This window comes from Gossypium hirsutum, chromosome A06 (genome assembly GCF_007990345.1).
Source record: "Gossypium hirsutum isolate 1008001.06 chromosome A06, Gossypium_hirsutum_v2.1, whole genome shotgun sequence".
NCBI lineage: Eukaryota > Viridiplantae > Streptophyta > Magnoliopsida > Malvales > Malvaceae > Gossypium > Gossypium hirsutum.
The window spans coordinates 4429238-4452082 of NC_053429.1; the positions used below are offsets into that span (position 1 = coordinate 4429238).

The 22845-nt window shown below is 34.2% G+C and overlaps 2 protein-coding genes across 4 annotated transcripts; both read left to right on the plus strand.

Moving 5' to 3' along the window:
• The first annotated feature begins 214 nt into the window (after window positions 1-214).
• LOC121230343 (O-fucosyltransferase 7) lies at window positions 215-4637 on the plus strand. 2 transcript variants are annotated; one of them, XM_041114934.1, is made up of 13 exons: window positions 215-382; window positions 526-727; window positions 916-1041; window positions 1381-1480; window positions 1558-1625; window positions 2089-2177; window positions 2294-2474; window positions 2561-2689; window positions 2783-2916; window positions 3082-3295; window positions 3575-3759; window positions 3865-3960; window positions 4090-4637. In XM_041114934.1, the coding sequence occupies exons 2-13, from the start codon at window positions 551-553 to the stop codon at window positions 4244-4246; spliced, it is 1656 nt and encodes a 551-aa protein (XP_040970868.1). In that variant the 5' UTR covers window positions 215-382; window positions 526-550; the 3' UTR covers window positions 4247-4637. The 2 variants fall into 2 exon arrangements, with proteins under 2 accessions (XP_040970868.1, XP_040970867.1); XM_041114933.1 differs by having other exon boundaries at window positions 223-382; window positions 919-1041.
• Window positions 4638-5628: 991 nt separating this feature from the next.
• On the plus strand, window positions 5629-9116 carry LOC121230344 (thylakoid lumenal 29 kDa protein, chloroplastic). 2 transcript variants are annotated; one of them, XM_041114935.1, is made up of 11 exons: window positions 5629-5961; window positions 6087-6194; window positions 6389-6473; window positions 6570-6604; window positions 7172-7237; window positions 7356-7396; window positions 7798-7928; window positions 8052-8158; window positions 8331-8468; window positions 8521-8685; window positions 8841-9116. In XM_041114935.1, the coding sequence occupies exons 1-11, from the start codon at window positions 5842-5844 to the stop codon at window positions 8949-8951; spliced, it is 1107 nt and encodes a 368-aa protein (XP_040970869.1). In that variant the 5' UTR covers window positions 5629-5841; the 3' UTR covers window positions 8952-9116. The 2 variants fall into 2 exon arrangements, with proteins under 2 accessions (XP_040970869.1, XP_040970870.1); XM_041114936.1 differs by having other exon boundaries at window positions 8551-8685.
• Window positions 9117-22845: the final 13729 nt, after the last annotated feature.

The window sequence follows — 22845 nt, forward strand, 5'->3', positions numbered from 1 at the left end:
AATATTTTTAAATCAGACAAATAAAAGGGTAAATTACTGAAATTAGAAGTAGAAGTATTATATTTTCAAAGTGAAAATTACTGAACTGGGACCAAATTAGACCCTTTTTAAAATTTTTTATTTTTGTAAAAAATTATCCCAAAATTATGAAATTAAATTATTACCATTGTTTATTCCACTAATCAACCACCTAAAATAATCTTATTTATAAACCGACCAAAATCTCAGCCGAGCTATACCAACACCAAAATAAACAAGAATTAAAATCCAAAATTAGAAGCCAAAAAAAAAAAAAAACCATAACTGACCGCTTTGGCTTTCTCTCACTAGCGGAAACCCAAAGAGAAACTGCAGAAAAACTGCCGAAAACGGGGAGTTTGAGGTTTTGATTTTTGATTCTCTGTAACTTTTCCATTTAATGGCGGTGCTTCCACATTGTTTCTCGCCTGCTTTGTTTTAGAGAAGAAAGGTTTTATTATTATTATTATTATTATTATGTAATTTTGTTTTATTTATTCTATTTAGGAGGGAAGAAAGAAAGAAAGAGAAGATGCAGTGGCCGTGGCGGAGGCGGAAAGTGGTGGTGGTGGTGGTGCTGAGGAAGTTGCTAACGTGCGCTATATGTGTAATAGCTTTGATGGGATTGCTTTCTGTTCGCGTACACGTGTTTCCTTCTTCTAAAGTCTCCGACTTGACTGATCCTTACAAGCTCCCTACCGTCACTCAAGTAAGTATTATCTCTTTCTTTGATTTAGGGTTTCCTTTTTTTTTTTTTCATTTTCCTCTCCAAGCTTTAGTGTTCTTTCTTCCATAAAATAAAATTTATGTATGATACTAATGTGGAAACTTATATATATATATATTTTCCGTGATTTGCATATTTATATAATTTGTTTTTTTTCTCCATTTCTGTAGCAGCATGAATTAAATTACCAGAAATTAAGTGCAGAGAAAAAGTGGACACAGGAGCTAACTCCGCCTCATTTATCGAAAGAGCAGGCTCCGCCTCATCTATCCAAAGCTCCTCTTTCGTCTCACAAGGTTTTCGTGTTCTTTTCATTTATTGGATAATTTTCTGTTTGGTTGCTGAGAAAAAAAGAGGAAAAAAGTTGTTGCTATAAATTGGACTATCTCATTGACATTATGACCTGTTTGATTTCTTTAATCCATTTGAAAGATAGTTGACTGGTTATTGACTTATTGGAAATTAAATACCTAATCCCTTTCCGGGGAGTGTTTTGATTTTCTTACTGTTCGTTTAATTTGTTTGGTACCTTGTTGGTGTTGGGCGAGGATTGTGGTTCTAGTCAAGTAGGTAAAAGTATTGATGCAAAGTAGTCATGCATCTTTCATGTTTTTTCACTCCTTTAGATTTGACAGTTGAATGGTGACAATGGAAGTCTGGATTTTGAGAAGTTGTGGAAGCAACCTTCTAATCGCGATTTTGTGCCTTGTGTGCAGCCCGGTTCTAATTATACGGGTTGGTTTGAATTTCTTTTTTGATGTGTCTACTAAGTACCTGTTTATTGATTTTTAATTTATGGTTTGTTTGCTCAGCCCCTGATGAGTCAAGAGGCTACCTTCTAGTTCATACAAATGGTGGGCTCAACCAAATGCGAGCTGGGGTCTGTATCTCTTTCCTTTTCATGGCTGAATTCTAGTTTGATGATATATATGTATGTGTATATATACATGGTGTCTATATCTGCTATATTTTGGTGTATATGGTTGGGTAAAATGAGACTTGTCATAACTTGGATTAGAAGAAACATAGTCTTCCATGAATGTTGTGGAACTACAATATTTGCATGCTTTTCCAATACTTCTTAACGTAAGCTTGATCTTACTTGGTTTCCTCTTTCTATAAAGATATTTTGAAGTTGTCTTCTTTTGTTTGTTGAAATTTGTCCAATTCTCCTAAAACTCACAATGGTTTCGGATACCTATGTATATGGTATGATACTGAATGATTAAATTGTTACTTGTGTTAAATTTTGCTGATAAAAATAGTGGAACCAGGGTACTATAGCCATTATATCAGTTTTTCTGAATTATTTAGCTGATCAGAGTCTCTTTCTTGAATTACAGATATGTGACATGGTTGCTGTAGCCCGTATAATAAATGCCACCCTTGTGGTTCCGGAGCTTGATAAACGATCATTTTGGCAAGATGCAAGGTAGCCTCTCTTCTTCAAGTCATAATCTTTACAAAAATAGCACTACTTTCTATTTCTGACTGAGGTTTTTCTTTTGGTTGTGATGGATATACATTTTCTTCTTTGTTGATTTGCAGCAATTTCTCTGATGTTTTTGATGAGGACCATTTTATCAATGCTCTGGCTAATGATGTTAATGTCATAAAAAAGCTTCCTAAGGATTTGTCTTCTGCTACAAAAGTAGTTATGCATTTTAGAAGCTGGTCTGGTTTGGAGTACTACCGGGATGAAATAGCTAGTCTGTGGGAAGAATTTCAGGTTTGTTTGTTGAAGCTTTTGTTTTGATTATGCCAACTGGTATATTAATTCTTCCTGATTATGCTCATTTCTCCCTGTTTTTCCAGGTTATTCGAGCAGCTAAATCTGATTCTCGCCTAGCAAACAACCATCTGCCTCCTGACATACAAAAGCTTCGTTGTCGTGCTTGCTACGAAGCACTTCGTTTTTCCCCCAAAATTGAAGCAATGGGGAAAGTAATTACTTTTACCTAAATATCAATCTAATTCTTGGAGTCTTTTCTTTTGTTCCTATATTTGTCATACTTATTAAGTTGTTGACTATTGAAGTTGTTGGTTGATCGAATGAGAGCATATGGTCCTTTCATTGCTTTACATTTACGATATGAAAAAGACATGCTTGCCTTTAGTGGTTGCACACATGGTTTATCTGATGTTGAAGCTGAAGAGCTAAGGACAATCAGGTATAGCACTTAGCTACCTCTCTATATATGCACAGTGGAAGTTTGAAAAAGAGTTGTAAGATGAAGGAGACGAGTATTGTTTTTTACTGTACACAATACTTGCTAGTCCTCTGTTTGGATTAGAGATCAACTCTTCGTTTTGCCACTTTCTTTCTGAATGTGCAGAGAAAACACTGCCTACTGGAAAATCAAGGACATTAATGCAACGGAACAGAGATCCAGAGGATATTGCCCCTTAACCCCAACAGAGGTCGGGATTTTTCTAACTGGTCTGGGATACCCATCAAACACCCCTATATACATTGCTGCTGGAGAGATATATGGGGGTGATACTCATATGGCTGATCTACGGTCTCGCTATCCCATTTTAATGAGCAAGGTAGGAATTAAGTCATTTCTCTTTGCTTGGTGTTAATTTGTACAATCCAACTCTGCTGTTGGTTTTTATTTGGATCACTTCTTTTCGGGTCAGTAGGGAGTAAACATAACATCAAAGATTTGCTACTTAATGTTCACGGAGATTGTGAAGTTTATTAATCAAATATTATTACAGTGAGACTGATTTTTAATGTTGTTTATACTGGTTCTTTTATCTAGTTAGTGAATAAGGACTAACATGGAGTTGTAATGTTGTCTTGTATCTTTTGGTATTTTGAAGGAAAAATTGGCTTCTGTTGAGGAGCTTGAACCATTCACCAACCATGCATCTCAAATGGCTGCACTCGATTACATTGTATCTGTGGAAAGTGATGTCTTCATTCCATCATACTCTGGAAACATGGCAAGAGCAGTTGAAGGGCACCGTCGATTTCTGGGACATAGGAAAACTATTTCTCCTGACAGGTGAGTCAAATTATTTTCTGGAACTCGTCTTATTTTAACTCATATATATGTATGATTTATATCCTAATTTTTTGTGGTTTACTGAAGTTCCTTTACTCTCTCCAGGAAAGCACTAGTCCGCCTATTTGACAAAATTGAAAAGGGGTTATTGATGGAAGGCAGAAAAGTTTCCAATCGAATCAGTGAAATACACAAAAAACTGTATGTTGCTTGTCTGAAAATTAATTAGATGTTGCTTAGAGAGTGACTTCGTTTTTATCATTCCTGCATGTACAACAGAAAATAGTTCCCTTTCAAGTTATCGTTTGTTTCATGGATTGTGTGCTACAGGCAAGGATCACCGAGGAGGAGAAGAGGTCCTGTATCAGGAACTAAGGGCATGGACAGGTTTCGTTCAGAAGAAGCATTTTATGTAAATCCGTTACCCGACTGCTTGTGCAAGAGGGTATCTGGGAATGTAAATGCATCTACTGCCAGTATGAGATGATAGATGAGATACATCACGAACAAATGCATTTTTGTCGAAGATCCCCAATCTCATTGTGTAGTGGCACCTGGCTTACAGTAATGTTTATCGTTATCGATGAATCCGATATATTCATGGCTGGGGGGTTTCCACTGCAAGAATGGGGGACGCGGAAGTGTATATATTGTTGAGTTTTAGGAAATTGATTCCGATTCGACAGGGTATTTTCGCTAAAGGCTAAAATGAGGGGAAGGAAATTCACATGCTCTAGTGATGTTTAATTACTTTGGTTAGGATTCTGCAGTGCCATAGGGGGCATTTCATAATTTGTGCACATGATATTTGTACTACTGCTTAAAGAAATAATAATTAATGTGAACTCTTTCCATCTATTAATTTTCAATTATCTCCATTGCTTTTCTTGCATGTCTAATGTGATTCTTTCTTGTCGTTTACTTCAAGTGACGAATGGAATGATACCAATGACAACAGAACTTAGCTGGCCGCCTGCCTCTAGTGATGGCAATAGGGTAGGGTGTGGTGGGGCAGGTCGGATTTTTGCTCCACGAAGTCTTACCATTGCGTCTCAATTCTTACTCGACTCTTGACATAAAAGGACTTGCCCCGACCAGCCCTTGAAATTTTACAGAGAACCCAACCTTAACTTGACTCAAGTTTTTAAATTATTTGATGACATCATGAAGATTTGCTTATTTGCACACATAAATAATTATCAAGGCTTTCATTCAATTAATATCACATAATGATTAGGTCGGTTATTTTTACAAAAAAAAAGAAATATTATTTTGAGCGTCTTTCTATCTTTTTATATTTTAATAAATTTAAAAGAATACATATAGATGATGAGATTTGAACTTAGAAACATCTTCATCTTCTTTATATTAATTTTATCATTCCAATTAAAGTCACATTCGGCTTTTATTTTTATAATATTTGTTAGATAATGTTTTCATCCACATTATGAGTGTGTCCTGGGAGAGTTCTAAAATTAAAATTTAAGGGTTAAATCTAAATAATAAATATGATAAGAGGTAATTTCATAAATGTCTTGAGACAAAGATTTATCCTAAACCCAATTATTTTTAAAAACTAACCCGACCTGAAATATCTCAAACCTGATTTCAAAAAAGAAAATCAAATCTTATCAGATCGGATTGAATCGGAACTTGTCGGTTTCAGATTTTTTTTTTTAAGGTGATCCCTTCCTAGGCCCTAGACCAAGGGTATTACAATCTAATCCAAAGCTCTCTTGTTTGCTTAGGTTGTTTTCTGTTCTCTGACCCAAATATAGGAAAAAGGAAGCCCATGGCGGCAGCAGGTTCGTTTCTAATTTCAATGGCTTAACAAATACCACTAATTTGGGTCCATTAAACCATCCCATAGTCGAAACACACAAACAAAAGAATCAAGATTATGATAGATAAATAGATAGAGATAAGGATGATACAAAATCATCGATTCTATTGCATACTCCACACGTACTCGCTACTCTCACCCCCACCACCACCACCCTTGTCCCTTTCACATATCTGCTCTCTCTTGCTTCTGCCAAACAAAACTCTGTTACAAGGAAATTGGTTTAGCAATTAGGGAAGATGGAGGCAATGAGGGTGTCTTTCCTTTCAACCACACCTTCTTTAGTTTCTCTCGTCCCTGTATCTGACCCCTCCCTCAATTCTCCCTCTATTGCTGCTACTAGATACCTCACTCGTCCTGTAAGTTCTTTTCTTTGAATTACATTCCCTTTGAAATGCTTACTAATGATCTGGGTTGTTTGAATTTTTAGTGTTTGACCCAGTGACTACCTGCAACTCATTATTTCATGCACTGAAATTTTCAGGTTGCTATTCGTTGTAGTAATAATAATACCCAATCTGTTGATATTTGTGGTGAATATGGTTTTCATCGTAGAGATGTTCTTAAGTGCATTGGAGCATCCGTTGGCATGGTAAGCTGGAAGAAGATGATATTATGTAATTTACATTTGATATATGTGTGTGTTTTTAATTTACCTTTTTAAACTATTTAAGCTTTACATAGGTGGATATAGTGTGCCATAGTGTGAATCATGAACATGTACTTCCCCTTGAATTAGAATAAAATGTGGTGATAAGTTTTTGCCAGTTTTGATCTTTCTTTTAGGAATTACTTGCAAGTTCAGGATCATGGGTTGAAATGGCAAGTGCTGCTGATTTGATACAACGAAGACAACGGTCCGAGTTTCTCTGTAAGTAACTCTTTACATACTAGTATAGTTTCACCTCTAAATTGACTATGATGCAACTATTATGCTAAATTGTATTCCAACATTTTTCTTCTGCAGCAAGTATTAAGGAAACCTTGGCTAAAGCTATGAAGGTATGCTTACATATCCTGTTTAGAGCCTCGAAAGTGAAGAATAGCATTAGTGTCCGTTGACATAATTTACGGTTTAGCATTGAATTTGTTGTGCTCGTAATGGTCATTTTGTTAAGGCTTAATACTATAGTGAAATTCTTACTTTGGTCCTTTTACTATTTTTTTATCACTCTGCCCCTACTTCTATTCTGTGCCCCTTGACTATTTTGGTTAAAATAAAATATGGTGTGGCTGCTTAAGCCAATCAAATGCAAACACTTGGACAATGGTAAAAGGGCTAAAGTGAGAATTTCACTATAGTACAGGGCCAAAGTGAGAATTTCATCGCAGTACATGGGCCAAAACAAGGATCAAGCCTATTGTCAAGGGGCGAATTTGCAAACACGTGGGATTTTTTTAAAATGAAAATGGTCAAGGGGCTAACATGATGGATGGAATGAAAGTAGATAGGGCAAAGTGACCAAAGAAATAGTAAAAGGGTTGAAGTGAAAATTTCACTATAGTACAGTGGCCAATAAACATGTATTAAACCTTTTGTTAATGTTATCTTTCAATCATTAATTTCAGGGAAACCCAGATCTTATCCCATCCATGCTAACTTTGGCATTGAATGATGCTATGACTTATGACAAGGTCAGATAAATGATTTTTGTTAAAAGGTTTTGGGAATTTTATATTATGTATCTTCTTTACTTTGCTATATATGAAATGAAATAAAAATATAGTAACTTTCTGCTGCTTAAGTTTGTAGGCTACAAAATCTGGTGGCTCGAATGGATCAATTCATTTTAGGTATGTCATGTTTTTACACGCTGAATATAAGTTTGTGCGTAGGAACTATGTGATATATGCCAATTTGTTCTCCATTATAGATGTCTAAAATAAAACTAGAGGGGTTAATTATGCAAACAACCTACAAATGAAGTTTCTCACTTGAAGGCAAGTGATGTGTGCTGTTCTTAAGGTAGCTGTTTATTGTACTGAAACTAAGGTCGATATTGTTTTACTATTGAGCTGTTTCTATCTTTTAATATGTAGATGATAAAGGGATTTCCTTGACTTATCTAATGTATTGCCAACGAAAATGTTTTGCTAATAAACCTTCCTTAAGTGTGACTTGGAAGAATCGCTTGCTTTAGCATCTCATTCGTGTTTTAATTTCTTTTGTTTCTTATCTTTTTTCTTGCTTAAAGCTCAGAGTTAAGCCGACCTGAAAATAAAGGGCTTGCTGCTGCTATGAGTTTGTTAGATGAAGCTAAGAAGGAAATTGATTCTTATTCCAAGGGAGGACCTATCTCGTATGCGGATCTCATCCAATATGCAGGTGATATGTTGTAAATGTTTGATATTTCCAGTTTTGTTGTAGCTATCTAGCAATGAGTTTACAATTGTACAAGAAGCAGATAATTAGTACTCACCGACACGGCATTTATTTATTTCTTAAAAGCTCAAGCTGCTGTCAAGTCTACTTTTCTGGCAGCTGCTATTCGCAAATGTGGTGGGAATGAAGATAAGGGACGTACACTATATGCAGCATATGGTTCGAGTGGGCAGGTATTTTCTTTTCTATTAGCTTATACAATTCTTTAAGCCAAAATTCTATCAGCTTGCATCTAATCCGTTACCGGTGTTTCCTCCTCAAGTTTGTAGTCTTAAATACTGTAAATGTGATTGAAGTTGGTACTTCACTATTATTGATACTGTTACTGTTATATTGTGCCTATAGTGGGGCTTGTTCGATAGGCAGTTCGGACGAAGTGATGCTGAAGAGCCAGACCCAGAGGGAAGAGTGCCTATTTGGGAGAAAGCAAGTGTGAAGGAAATGAAAGATAAGTTCAAAGAAATTGGCTTTGGTCCCCGTCAGGTAGTTCCTCATTTGTGTTTTCCGGTCACAATCATGCATGCACCCTAATCAGAGTCTTTATTTTCCCTTCTTGGTTGATCAGCTTGCCGTGATGTCTGCATTCTTGGGTCCGGAACAAAGTGCTACAGAGGCTTTATTGGTCAATGATCCAGAAGTTACTCCTTGGGTTCAAAAATACCGACGGAGCCGAGAAACAGTGTCCCAGACAGATTATGAGGTTCGGTCATTATTTCTCCTTTTTGTATTTCAATGTAGCAATAGCTTAGTCCTTGCATGGTTGCCAAGTTTGATATAAGAAATCGTAATTACTTCCTGCTGAACATTAAACCTGGGTCTTGGTTTAAACTCGAGACTATGATTCTCCTGTTCCAGGTTGATCTGATAACCACACTCACAAAGCTAAGTTGCTTGGGGCAGCAAATCAATTATGAGGCATACACATATCCAGTCAAAAAGATTGAACTAAGCAAACTCAAATTATAAGAAGAGAAAGCAACGTGATGTGGTATTAGCTTCGACAACGAGTTTTCCAAGTTGAATGTTCGTATCATCTCTTTAGCGTATTAAAAAGGAAGATATTTGTAACTATTAATCAATCAATACACACTTCAATTTCCATTTGAATGTTTATAACGCATTGTTGTTGCATTTTGTCAGCTTAATAAGTTCTTGGTCAATAGAAGTTTCATTCATAGAAACAGGTTTACAAGACAAAGCCCAATAGGCTAGAAAGAAAAGGAGCAATTCTGCTTGAATCTGATAAAGAGGAAGTGATGGTGGAAACACTCACGGGTCCAACATAATGCCTAAAGCTCCGTCAATGCCCGTTGCAATGAACACGTCTCTATTAACTTGATGCTATAAGTGTGAACAGCTCAAATTAAATCAGGCAATCCCATACAAGGACACACTGCACCATCGTCACAACGCGTAAACAATGGCCATGACACTCGCACTGAAGGAAGACAACCACCATGGCATTGGGGTGGCCAAGGATGATGCTAATGACAACTAGACTGAGGCCAGCATATTATTATGTCAAAAAATGGAACAAATATAAAACGGAAAGGCCAAGAGGGGGAGAGGCCGAAGAGCTTTGAGCCTCTCATTCTCACCTCATCCACAACCAAAAACTGACCAACAGAGCTGTTGTTCCAATAGGGTCGGAAGCGTGTAAATTATTGTACTAAAAAATCACACAAAGTTCAATTCCCAGGGAAGAGAGGTGGATCACATGGATCTCTTAAATACCAAGTCTTTCCTTAGACAGAATATCCCTTCTATAGTAATTTAATAGCACAATTAAATACTACTATTATACCTTCAAATATTGAAAGAAAAATAGGACAAGAAAGAACACAAGAGATTTAACGAGGTTCGGTAAATTATACCTACGTCCTCGGGCACTAACACCAGATGATAACTTTACTATCTCCAAAGTATTACAAACAAATAGAATTCCTTAAGAATTCTCAAATGGGAGAAGAGAGAAAACTAAGAGAGAAAGATTGGTTGGGATGAATTGAAATGAGAAATGAGAAGGCATATTTATAGTTGAGGTTCAAGGACCAAACAATAAATAGCCCATTATCTCAAGGACCAAAAAAAATTATCCCATGCCACTTTTTCAAAGTCAACTTTAGGGTGCTAAACTTGCACCACTTTGTATTGTTTGCCATTAATGTTGTCTCCCATTAATGTTAACAATCTCCACCTTGAAGATTTGATTAGGATAATCACATCTTCACACACTTCCTTCAACTCCCCAAATTCGATAAAGCTATCTTTTGTAGTGCCTACAAATGCACTCTCGAGCGCCATACACCTGAAGGTGCTCAAATTCTCAGGATGTTAATCAAGTTCAAACAATGATTAAACTTGATTGTTGTTACCACCTTGGTCATCATATCTGCGGGATTATCTGCTGTCGGAATCTTCTGAAGTAGAATTTTTCCTTTTTCAAAGACTTCCCGCACAAAGTGATATCTTACGTCGATATGCTTGGTTCTTGAATGATAGACTTGATTTTTCGCTAAATGAATAGCGCTCTGACTGTCACAATATAAACTTATGTGACTTTGAACAACTCCTAAGTCTTTCAACAATCCATTAAGCCAAATAGCCTCCTTAACAGCTTCTGTAACTGCCATATAGTCTGCCTCTGTAGTAGACACAGCTACTGTAGACTGTAAGGTAGACTTCCAACTCACTGGGGCTTTCGCAAGAGTAAACAGATACCTCGTAGTTGAACGACGTTTATCTAAATCACCAGCAAAGTCGGAATCAACATATCCAACTACAAACTGACCAAGTGCTTCATCCTGTTCAAAAATTAAACCAACATCTACGGTTTTTCGAAGATACCGTAGAATCCATTTCACAGCTTGCCAATGTCCTTTTCCAGGATCATGCATATACCTGCTCACAACTCCAACAGCTTGTGAAATGTCAGGCCTCGTACACACCATCGCATACATCAAACTCCCAACTGCATTAGCATATGGGACTTTCGCCATATATTCTCTTTCTTCTTCAGTTTTCGGAGATAATTGAGCACTAAGTTTCAAATGAGAAGCAAGTGGGGTACTTACATGTTTTGTGTTTTCATTTACACCAAAACATTGTAATACCTTTTTCAGATATTGCTTCTGATTTAAACAGAGCTTGTCTCTCGGTCTATCTCTACTTATCTCCATGCCGAGAATCTTCTTGGCCTCACCTAGATCTTTCATCTCGAACTCTTGATTCAACTGAGCCTTCAGCTTATCTATCTCATTTTGGCTCTTCGAAGCGATTAACATATCATCAACATACAAGAGTAGATAAATGAAAGATCCGTCATGCAGCTTCTGCAAATATACACAATTGTCATATTTGCTTCTTGTGTACTTCTGCCTTCTCATAAAGCTATCAAATCGCTTGTACCACTGCCTCGGGGATTGCTTCAATCCATATAGCGATTTGTTAAGCTTACAAACCCAATTTCTACCACCAGCATCTGTGTATCCTTCTGGCTGAGTCATATAGATCTTCTCTTCTAACTCACCATGCAAGAAAGCCGTCTTAACATCAAGTTGAACTAGCTCCAAATTCAACTGTGCTACCAAGGCCAACAAAATTCTAATGGAAGAATGCTTCACAACAGGGGAAAATACATCATTGTAGTCAATTCCCTCCTTCTGAGCGTAGCCTTTAGCTACCAATCTTGCCTTGTAGCGAATATCCTTATTGCTAGGAGATCCATCTTTCTTTGCGAATACCCACTTGCATCCGATTGCCCTTTTACCTTTTGGTAATTGCGCCAACTCCCAAGTATTGTTCTTCCGGAGAGACTGCATTTCTTTATCCATGGCGCTTTTCCATTTATCACTTTCTAAGCTTTGCATTGCTTCTTGATAAGTGATAGGAATATCATCAACAATGGGAAGGGCGTAGGCCACCATATCAGTAAATCGAGCAGGTTTACGAATTTCTCTCCGTGGCCTTGCAACTGCAACTGGTTCTGGTGTACTTAGTGGTTCTTGGGTCAGAACCTCTTCAACCTCTAATTCCTCCATTGTGGCTGGAGAATTAGACTTATTAACTGGGCAAATCCCCATCTGCTCAAACTCCACCTGTTTTGGAGTACACTCCACCTGCTGTGGAGTATTGCTCGTCTGAATATCTTTATCTGCTACATTTTTCAATGTGGCAGATTCATCAAAGGTAACATCTCTGCTACAGATCATTTTCTTTGTGCTTAAGCACCAAAGACGAAATCCCTTCACTCCAGAAGTGATTCCCATAAAGAGAGCTTTCTTTGCCCTCGGATCTAACTTTGACTCCTTCACATGGTAATATGCAGTGGTTCCAAACACATGTAAGGAATCATAATCTGTAGCCGGTTTTCCAGACTATACCTCCATAGGAGTTTTTCTTTCTAATGCAGATGATGGCAAACGATTAACAAGATGGCCAGCGTATGTCACAGCCTCAGCCCAAAATTGCTTGCCCAACCCAGCATTGGACAACATACATCGAACTTTCTCCAGCAATGTTCGATTCATACGCTCTGCCACTCCATTCTGTTGTGGTGTATCCCTAACTGTGAAGTGTCGAACCATACCATACTCTTGGCACACATCGAAGAACGGATCACTTTTATATTTCCCTCCATTGTCCGTCCTAAGCCGCTTGATTTTCTTGCCAGTCTGGTTTTCGATCATAGTTTTCCATTTAAGAAAAACTCCAAGCACTTCATCTTTAGTTTTCATGGTATACACCCAAACTCTTCTGGAAAAGTCATCAACAAAAGTAACAAAGTAGTGTTTTCCTCCCAACGAAGGTGTTTTGGAAGGCCCCCACACATCTGAGTGAATATATTCCAAAATACCTTTTGTATTATGGATAGCAGTGCCGAATTTCACTCTCTTTTGCTTTCCCAGAACACAGTGCTCACAAAATTTTAATTTGCAAGCCTTTGCACCTTTCAACAATCCTTGCTTTGCCAGAATTTGCAAGGATTTTTCGCTGGCATGTCCCAACTTCATATGCCACAACTGCATTGAGTCGAAGTCTTTGTTACCGGAAGCTGCAGCGACTGCTCCAATAACTGTACTACCTTGGTAGTAATACAAGTTATTTTTCCTGATGCCCTTCAATATCACAAGTGCGCCAGATGTCACTTTCAAAACCCCATCTCTCATAGTAACAACTGAACCATTGGATTCCAAGGCTCCCAATGAGATGAGATTTTTCTTCAAACTGGGCACGTACCGAACATCAGTCAGAACTCTGGTTGATCCATCTTTATTCTTTAATTGGATTGAACCTATCCCAACAGTTTTACATGCATTGTCATTGCCCATATAAACAACTCCTCCATTTAGTTCTACTAAATCAGAGAACCACTCCCGGTTAGGGGACATATGATAGGTACAACCCGAATCCAATATCCACTCTTCTGAATGGAACGACGATGATGATGCAACCAGTGATAGTTCAGAGTCACTAGTATCATGCTTAGCAACACAAGCATCTACAGCAGCTTTTCCCTTATTCTTCAGCTTTGGACAATTTTTCTTCCAGTGGCCTTTCTCATGACAAAAAGCACATTCATCTTTCCCGAGTCTGGACTTTGACTTTGATCTCCCTTTTTGAGTTTTCTTCCGAGTGTATGAACGACCTCGGACTACTAAAGCTTTTGTATCTCTGATTGAGTTTTTCTGTTTGTCCTTCTTTCTCTGTTCATAACTGTATAAGGCCGCACAGACTTCGCTCAGAGATATATCACTCCTGCCATGAAGTAGAGTAGTTTCTAGGAACTCAAACTCCTCAGGAAGTGACCCCAATAGCATCAAAGCCAAATCTTCATCTTTGAATGTCTCATCCATATTCAGCAAATCAGTGACTAACTGATTAAATTTGGTGATGTGATCATTCATTGTGGTACTTGGGACGTATGTGAAGCGAAACAGTCTTTTCTTCAAGTGGAGCTTATTTTGACTGTTTTTCTTCAAAAATTTTTCTTCAAGTGCCACCCACAACTTATTTGCAGAAGTCTCCTTTGAAAAAGCATACCTCTGCTCTCGAGAAAGGCATGATCGAATTGTGCCACATGCCAACCAATTGATCGCCTTCCAATCTTTCTCCTGTACATCATCTGGTTTCTCTTCATCAATGGCAATGTCTAGACCCTGCTGAAAAAGGGCATCTAGAACCTCACTTTGCCACATACCAAAATAGCCCGTGCCATCAAAGATCTCCACGGCCAATCTTGCATTTGCAATTGTCGGTCTTGTCCACATGGACGATGTTGAAGCTCCTACACCGACCGTTTTCTCCATAATCTTTCAATATACCTAAGGAAATCTTTTCTGATGTGGAAGATCAGTTCAAACTGCAACCACAGAGCATACTACGATTAACCTTCGGCTCTTGATACCACTTGTTGTTCCAATAGGGTCGGAAGCGTGTAAATTATTGTACTAAAAAATCACACAAAGTTCAATTCCCAGGGAAGAGAGGTGGATCACATGGATCTCTTAAATACCAAGTCTTTCCTTAGACAGAATATCCCTTCTATAGTAATTTAATAGCACAATTAAATACTACTATTATACCCTCAAATATTGAAAGAAAAATAGGACAAGAAAGAACACAAGAGATTTAACGAGGTTCGGTAAATTATACCTACGTCCTCGGGTACTAACACCAGATGATAACTTTACTATCTCCAAAGTATTACAAACAAATAGAATTCCTTAAGAATTCTCAAATGGGAGAAGAGAGAAAACTAAGAGAGAAAGATTGGTTGGGATGAATTGAAATGAGAAATGAGAAGGCCTATTTATAGTTGAGGTTCAAGGACCAAACAATAAATAGCCCATTATCTCAAGGACCAAAAAAAAATTATCCCATGCCACTTTTTCAAAGTCAACTTTAGGGTGCTAAACTTGCACCACTTTGTATTGTTTGCCATTAATGTTGTCTCCCATTAATGTTAACAAAAGCCACCAGCAAAGAGGTCAAAAAGGCCAACGCAGAGACCAAGGTAATAAACAAACGAGAAGCGGTGAAATGGGGAAGGGGAGGGAAATGAAGGATCGTTGCCTGGAAGAGACGCCATCAGGGGACTGTCGATAATCTCATCGTTGGCAACAGAGGAAGAGGGGGACAAAGAAGGAAAACAAAGATTTTAAAGAAGAAACTGGAAGAGGAAGAGAGGAGAAAGAAGAGCAAAAGCAAGGGGAAGGGGAAGAGGATGAGTGAAAGAGAGTAAAAGAAGGAAGAGGAGGATGTTAAAATTAGGACTCGGAACATTGGATCTTAAGGTGCCGACATAGAGTATTAACCACTTGCTTCTTTAAGGCTATAATGAATCTAATTGTGTTTACAAAACTGTCCAATAAGTATTGGGTGTAATGATAAAGCACATTGCACTCTTAAAAGGAGAACATTGGTTTAAACCTTGATATAATATTATATAAGAGGTAACCACGAACCTCGAACATAGAATATAAAAAACATATGTGTACCAAAAAGATAATAAGGAAAAGTCAATTCTAATGAATAATCTAAGAAATTAAATAAATAATTCAAATAAATAAAATTAATTTCAACTCATCTATTGCTTGCCTTGAAAAAATTATAATTATTGCGGATAGTAATCCATGCCATTTATTTCTCATTCATCCTTTTGACAATTCACTCAAAAGTTCTTTCATGCAATCCGTTCATTGGTATAATGAGTTAGCAGAGTGATTGAACAAACATATTTAATTAGGAAAAAAATAATTTGTAATTAAGTTTTAGCTTTTAATAGCAAGGATATTTAATGGAGTCAATCCACAAGTGTGGTAGTGAACTTCCCATTATATACTATTATAGAAGTTACTTATATCAAGCTTTAGTCAAATGGGCTTGTAATATGTGTTATCTTCATAGGATATTTATGATTCCTTAAAGTTAAATTCGTTCATTTAATTTGATCTCTCTTTTTATCTCATAGTCATTATCGTATCTTTCATAATCCATATAATTCTAATGAGAAGATACATTTTAATCTTATTATCAGGCTATGATCCCATTATTGTTATTGAAGTCATATCATGCATAAGACATGTACTCAAAATATCAACTTTTGACCCACTACCTTGAGAGCATAAACTTTCTATATATTAAACTATATGAGTCATACACATATGGGCATTCAATTACTAAGGATTTAGATAAGTCAAAATATGAATGTCACAAGTGAATTAATCGATTGACAAATATAAGACTTATTCATCTTAAGTCCTGTTCAATGTATTGTTAATTTAGATAATCACATTTATGTCTCTATTTCTAAAAGTCAATCGAGCTTCGATAATCAACATAAATTATTTTTCCAATTGAATTTATAGACAACATAATAGTTCTAACATGAGTCATTTGCTTAATCCGATCTTATGATCTAAAGATAATTTAACTTACCTACTAATATAAATTGTCTTCTTATATTACAATTCCGATATATAATGCAACTTAATCCTTAGTAATTGAAAAGTGCAATCAATTGGGCCCTTAATTCAAAAATAATAATCAAGTAGGCTCTCCGATAGACTGTTAAAATTCCTAACAAACCGTTAAGTGTTGGCGTGGTGGGTAACATGACGATTGACAAGAAAATTTTGATGATGTGTCGGCTGATGTGGAAAAATGCTGATGTAGAGGGCTTTATTGATTTTTTATTAGTTTAAGAGGGCTTAATTTATTTTTTAATTATTTTAAAAGGTCTTAGTTGATTTTTAAGGATTATATAATTTTTTTTCAAAATTTATAAAAATAATAAAAATTAGTAAATTTAAATTTTTATAACATTTAATAATTTTTAAAATTTTTTAATAAAAATTACTAATTTTTTTGCTTTTCCACACATGATTTCCTACATCATACTGTAAACCATCCTTATTAACGCACATTGATCATCTTTCAACCAAAACCATTACTCATCACCCGCCTTAAAACCACAAAATACTAAATCTATTATTTTTTCGAACCTTTACTTGCCATCTCATCCAAGTCTGGTTACCCTCACACTACAAGCTTCCCATTAAAATCTAATCCAAACCTTCAATTTTTTAAAAAAAATCTATAATTTTCTTATATATATATTTACAACTTTTTATACTTTCAATAAGTTTTTATTAATTTCTATTGTTTTTATATACTTTTTTTTATCATTTCTAATTTTTATAATATTTATTTAATATTTTCATTATTTCATAACATATTGATAATATTTTATAAAACTAAATAGTTTTTAAAATTTTTAAAATTTTTATGATATTTGATAATTTTGGTAGATTTTCTATAATTTTCAAAAGTTTTATATTGTTTTAATAACTTTTAGCTAAAAGTTTATAATAAATTTAATATTTTCGTTTTTCATTTTAGTTAATTTTCTATAATTTCTTAAGAACTTTTATATAGTCCTTAAAAATTAATTAAGTATTTGTAAAATAATAGAAAAAACTAATTAATCCCTTCACGCTAGCGCTTTTCCACGTTAGCCGCCGTGTCAACAGCTATGTCATTAAAATTTTCATTTCACCTGCCAAGTCACTTGCTATGTCAACACTTAACAGTCCGTCAAGAGTTTTAACAGAAATGACAATGCAAAAGGTCCAATTAATTACACTTTTTAACCATGGGCCCGTTTGATTTTCGAATTATTTTCAAAGGGCTTTTTTAGTAGTCTAGCCTTCAAAAAACTAATCACATTCTTTAAATTTAGTTAAATATCTTATTTATAATAAGATTAAAATATGCCATAACTCTCTTTATTATTATTTTTAGGAGTTTAGTTTTTCTAATTTTCAGATTTTAAAAATTCAAGTCCAGTAGTTAACATAGTTATTTTTTTTAAATTTGTTAATATAACATTTTGAAATTAAAAAAAAAAACTCACTTGATAACCATGCAACTATAAAACAATATGATAATGAACATAAATTTGACAAAATAGTTTTAAGAGTGTTATTAGTAGTTGAATTTGAAATTTAAAATCTAAAAAGTAAAAAGATTAAATTCCAGAAAATAAAAATATATGGACTAAACTCTAAATTTGTGAAGAGTACATGGACTTTAGGGACCAAAAACAAAGAGGTAGGTAATGGCCTTGCCTCCCTCCCCAAATGGTAAATTTGCTTTAGTCCTTTAGATTTTTATGAAATTATATATTAGTATAATGATAAAATTACACTTCGACCCTCTAATAATTTATGATTTATCTTTGACCTCTAAAATAATTTTCTATTATAGCTTCATCCCTTATGGAGTTATAGCATATTTTACCCTTAAAATAACAACAATATTTGCATTAAACACCATCATTATTGTTTTTACCTCAAAATTCTCTTACCCGAAAGAGAAGTGTGAAAGCATATAGAAGACCGAAGACCAACACAAGGACCACTTTAACAGAATTCATCAATTTCACTCTGCTAACTTTAACCTCTCTTCAGCATTTCCTCAATAAAAATATTTTAATGTTTTAGTTTTACGATAAAATTATCTGAATGTAATAATTATATTAGATTATTTTATTTACTTCATTTAAAAATATTACTCTAATGTTAAATTTAAGTTTATCATAAAATCTATTTCGTGTTAATAAATTTATTTTAAATGTCAAACCAATAAATTTAAAAAAATTATCCTAATTAACAGTTAAACATAAATTTTAAAATCAATAAAATATAAATAAAAGGAATAAATTTTAAATATAATATAATATATTTCTTCTTTTATGTAATTTTTTTTCAATATTTTACAATATATTTCTGGTTTGTTCATCTGCGACCAACTTTCATGTTGGTTTTTAATATAATTTTCTCTTTGGCTATTTTGCAATTCTTGTTCACATTAAATGTGGTTTCTAGGACTTTTATGTATAGTTTATAATTCATGGGTTGAATCGAAAAATCAAACATTCAATAATTTAATAATTGATAATTGGCCCATAATGATGTTTACATTTTAAAATACATAAATAATTTTAATAATTTTAAAAAATAAATTTTCATATTCTAAATAAAAACATAAAAATTTAAAATTATAATTTTTTAAAATATATAAAAAAATCATATTTTTAAAAATAAAAATTATAAAAAATAAAATCTTTAAAATTAAAAAATATAAAAACATTCCAAAATTCCATATGATAAGCCATTGGGAATTCAAATCGACATGTCAGCTTGGGATTACGTAGATTTTGTATCTCTTTATGATATATCATTGCCTCGTAGTCATCCGAAATCATCAGTTGTCATGTCAATTTGAGGTTTCTATATATAACTTATATTATTCTAATAATTAAATTCTTTTTTGATAAATATTATGTTCCATATTATTCCCAAAACACCCTAATAATTAACTAATAAAAGGTAAAAAAAAACCTAATAAAAGGTAAAATAATTCATCAAACCTTAATAAAGTAAGTGCCACAGGAAAGTTACATAGAATAAGTAGTTATTTTCCAAACCTAATGAGCAAGGGGAATTTTTTTTTCAACCTTAGGGACATTTGAATACTCTTCCCTTAAATTTTCACCCCACTTCTTAGTTATAGCTATATTACACAAGTATAAATCTCAAAAAGAGTACGTTAAAGAGTATATTGAGATTTTTTTGATAAGTGATTATCCGTATCTGCATAGTTTACCTTTCAAATTCTCATTAAAATTGAGCGATAAAACCCTTATACAGCCAACATTGATTTGTTGGGGAGTCCACTGGCTCCCGACTAACAATACTTTGCAACTTAGTTTAATTGCAAGGTTAAGGTCTTGGGCACTTTAAGATCTCAAGTTCGAGTTCCACTTTGTATATATCATGTCTAATGTGACAGCCCTAAATTGACCCTAGTCGGGAAGTGGTTTCGGGACCACAAAACCGAGTCATAAAAATAATTAACTGTTATTTTCTATGCTTATTGTGCGTGAACATGCATGTGTGAAAGCTCCAATCTTTAATTTATTCATTTGAATGTGAATTTATTTAATAGGACTTATATGAGACATTTTTAAAATGTGATAGGTTAATGTGTAAGGGTCTATTAATGCATGTTATAAAAGTATGGACTTGCATGTCAAATTGTCCATTTTAGTTAGTGGCCGGCCATGTTGTTAATTATTATATAACATATATATATTATATTAGCATTATTTCAATTATATGGTTTTATAATATAGAATAAGGTTATTAAAGATAGAAAATGGGTGAAGAAAAAAAAAAGAATTCATCTTTACTTCCTTCTAGCCGAAAATAAGAGAGCAAGAGAGGAAATAGCTTAAGTCTTTCGGTCACCTTTGAGCTGGAAATTAAGGTAAGAAATTCAAGTTAGTTTTTTTTAAATCATAGCATAGTTTAAGTTAGATCCTAAGTTCCTTACTTAGCCCATGCCAAAATTTTGAAGTTGATGGTGATATGAACATTCGGCTATGGAAGATGTTAAAGAGAATGGTTGTAATGTTATATATATTTTGATAGTATATTAGATGGTTTGAGATTTGAGCTAGTTACATGTGCTATTATGAAGATTTATGGATGTTTTAGAATCGGCCTAAGTGTTTTAGTCATTAATATATATATTGCCGAATGTATGCTTAAGGAATTGGTTAAGTACATTGTTGTCAAATGCTTGTTGTTTTTGTATAATTGTTGCCTAGCTACTAAATGAACTTAGGGTATTATAGATAAGTTTAAGAGTGGCATAATTGAAATGAAGTTTGCTTGTGCCGAATGTGATTTTAGTGCATGAATTAGGAGTTTAATTTCATTCGGTAACTCATACCAAATTGGGAGATAGTATTAAACATTAGTATTATTTGTTAAATAATTGAAGTGAGCTTTGAATGGTTGTTTTGCTTATAATGGCCGAATGTGAACTTAAGTTTTGAATTACAATTGAAGCTTATTAGTCAGTTGATGATGTCCTTTGATAGCCCTTTTGATATTCGACCATTGTTAAGGAATTTTGAATTGGTTATAAATTTCTATGTTTTAATTAGCAAATTGAATTATTGAAGGTTGAGCTAATTATATATGATGATATGCTCTAAACTCAAATGGTAAGTTCTTAAGTGTTTGGACTTGGAAATTTAAGAGCAAATTGTAATAATCTGCTTAGGACAACAGCAGTAGCGTGATTTTTGAAAATCACCATAAATTGTTGGAGTGGAATTAGAGACTGAATAAAATATGTAATCAAAGCTCAATGAGTCTAGTTTCTTATAAAATAAACAGTGCAAGCAAAGGAATTTTCTATAGAGAGATATTTAAAGTTGTGTGTGACAGTGTCAGAATGAATCCGAAATCCCCTGTTTTGTTTTTAGAAAATCATTATAAATAGTACAAAAATTTTTATAAGATAAAAATTTATATTCTTAGACTCCTTAATGAGTCTAGTTTCAAATGAAATAAACAAGAACATATTTTGAAATCTGTACAATGAGAAATTTATTCGTAGTGAAGAGTGGTCAGTATAATCAAACAGTGAAATAGGGGAAACTTTAAGAAAATTCTGGTTTTGATTGGCCAAACCAAAAATCCTGAAAATTTTATGGATAAAAGGTAAATGAGTCTATTTTCAAGGAAAATTTACGGAAACTGATTTGGAGTTTCGTAGCTCCAGTTATAAATAATTTAATGACTGTTGCTCAGGAAGTCAGCTTATAGTGAAATTGTGATTATATTGTAAACATTGATAAAAAAATTTTGCTAATGAATTGCTTATTGATTTCTTATAAGCTTACTATAATCTGTATGTGTGAAATTCAAATATATATTTATTATATTCTGAAAATAATATTTGAATAGTCGATTAATGATTAGTTTAAAATTTGTTGAATTAAAGCTCAAGAGCATAGGGGCAACTTCGAATAAGGGAAAAGAGAAAGTAACCGAGTAACCATTTCGCAACCGTTCAAATATATCCGAGGTAAGTTTTAAGTAGTTTCCTTTAGCATATAATTGACGATACCACTATAAGAGTATAGTAGGTAAATTGTGATCTTTGGCTTGCACTTGAATTAAGATGTATAATAGTTAATGCATGTATATGACTTATAGTTTGATGGCCACTTTGAATTTAAGATTAAATGATGAATAGAATGAGCGATATGAGATATAACTATTGAATGATGATGTGCGTATCGAGTTTATATTTGAATGTAATATACGACTATTAAGTGATAAGGTGACTGACATGTGTTATGATCAAATGGGTATGAGATTGAAAATATCCGGACATGAGATCCGCAGGCTATATGCTAGAAATATATCCGGACTTGAGGTCCGCAGGCTACGTGCTGGGAAAATATCCAGGTTAAAGACCCGCAGGCTTGCGCTAGTAATGTATTCCGAGCTCTAAGATTTGACAGAACCGATGCCAGTAAGTTAAATAAAATTTCGACTTCGAATATCAGTGGTAAACATCATTGCGTAAGTATTATATGTTTTACATGTTAAGGTTCGTGTTATGTGCTTATATTTGAATTGATTTTTTTAAGTGATTTAATAGCATCAAAGCACGAAATATATATATGTGTGTGCGAATGAATTCGGTATTTGAGGATAAGACAATAATATAATTGGTTAATATAAGTCTCCATATGAAAGGATGTGATTAAAGGTATTAGTATAATCTATGTAAATAGTGAAATATGTGCAAGAAGTCTTGTGTATACATACATACATACATATTCGGCCAAGGGGTTTGTAACTAATGTACTGATGTATATTTGGTCAAGTGAATTACAATTAGAATACAAGTTTTGTGATATTCAATGTTCAATTTTAATGATGAGCATTAATAGTATGAATTGCTTAAAACTTACTAAGCCTCGAAAGCT

Coding starts and splice junctions, on each gene's coding strand:
- LOC121230344 (XM_041114935.1), top strand. CDS start 5,842: ATGGAGGCAATGAGGGTGTCTTTCCTTTCAACCACACCTTCTTTAGTT. Junction 7,238..7,355: donor ATGCTATGACTTATGACAAG/GTCAGATAAATG, acceptor TTAAGTTTGTAG/GCTACAAAATCTGGTGGCTC. Junction 8,159..8,330: donor CATATGGTTCGAGTGGGCAG/GTATTTTCTTTT, acceptor TTGTGCCTATAG/TGGGGCTTGTTCGATAGGCA.
- LOC121230343 (XM_041114934.1), top strand. CDS start 551: ATGCAGTGGCCGTGGCGGAGGCGGAAAGTGGTGGTGGTGGTGGTGCTG. Junction 1,626..2,088: donor TCAACCAAATGCGAGCTGGG/GTCTGTATCTCT, acceptor CTTGAATTACAG/ATATGTGACATGGTTGCTGT. Junction 3,961..4,089: donor AGTGAAATACACAAAAAACT/GTATGTTGCTTG, acceptor TGTGTGCTACAG/GCAAGGATCACCGAGGAGGA.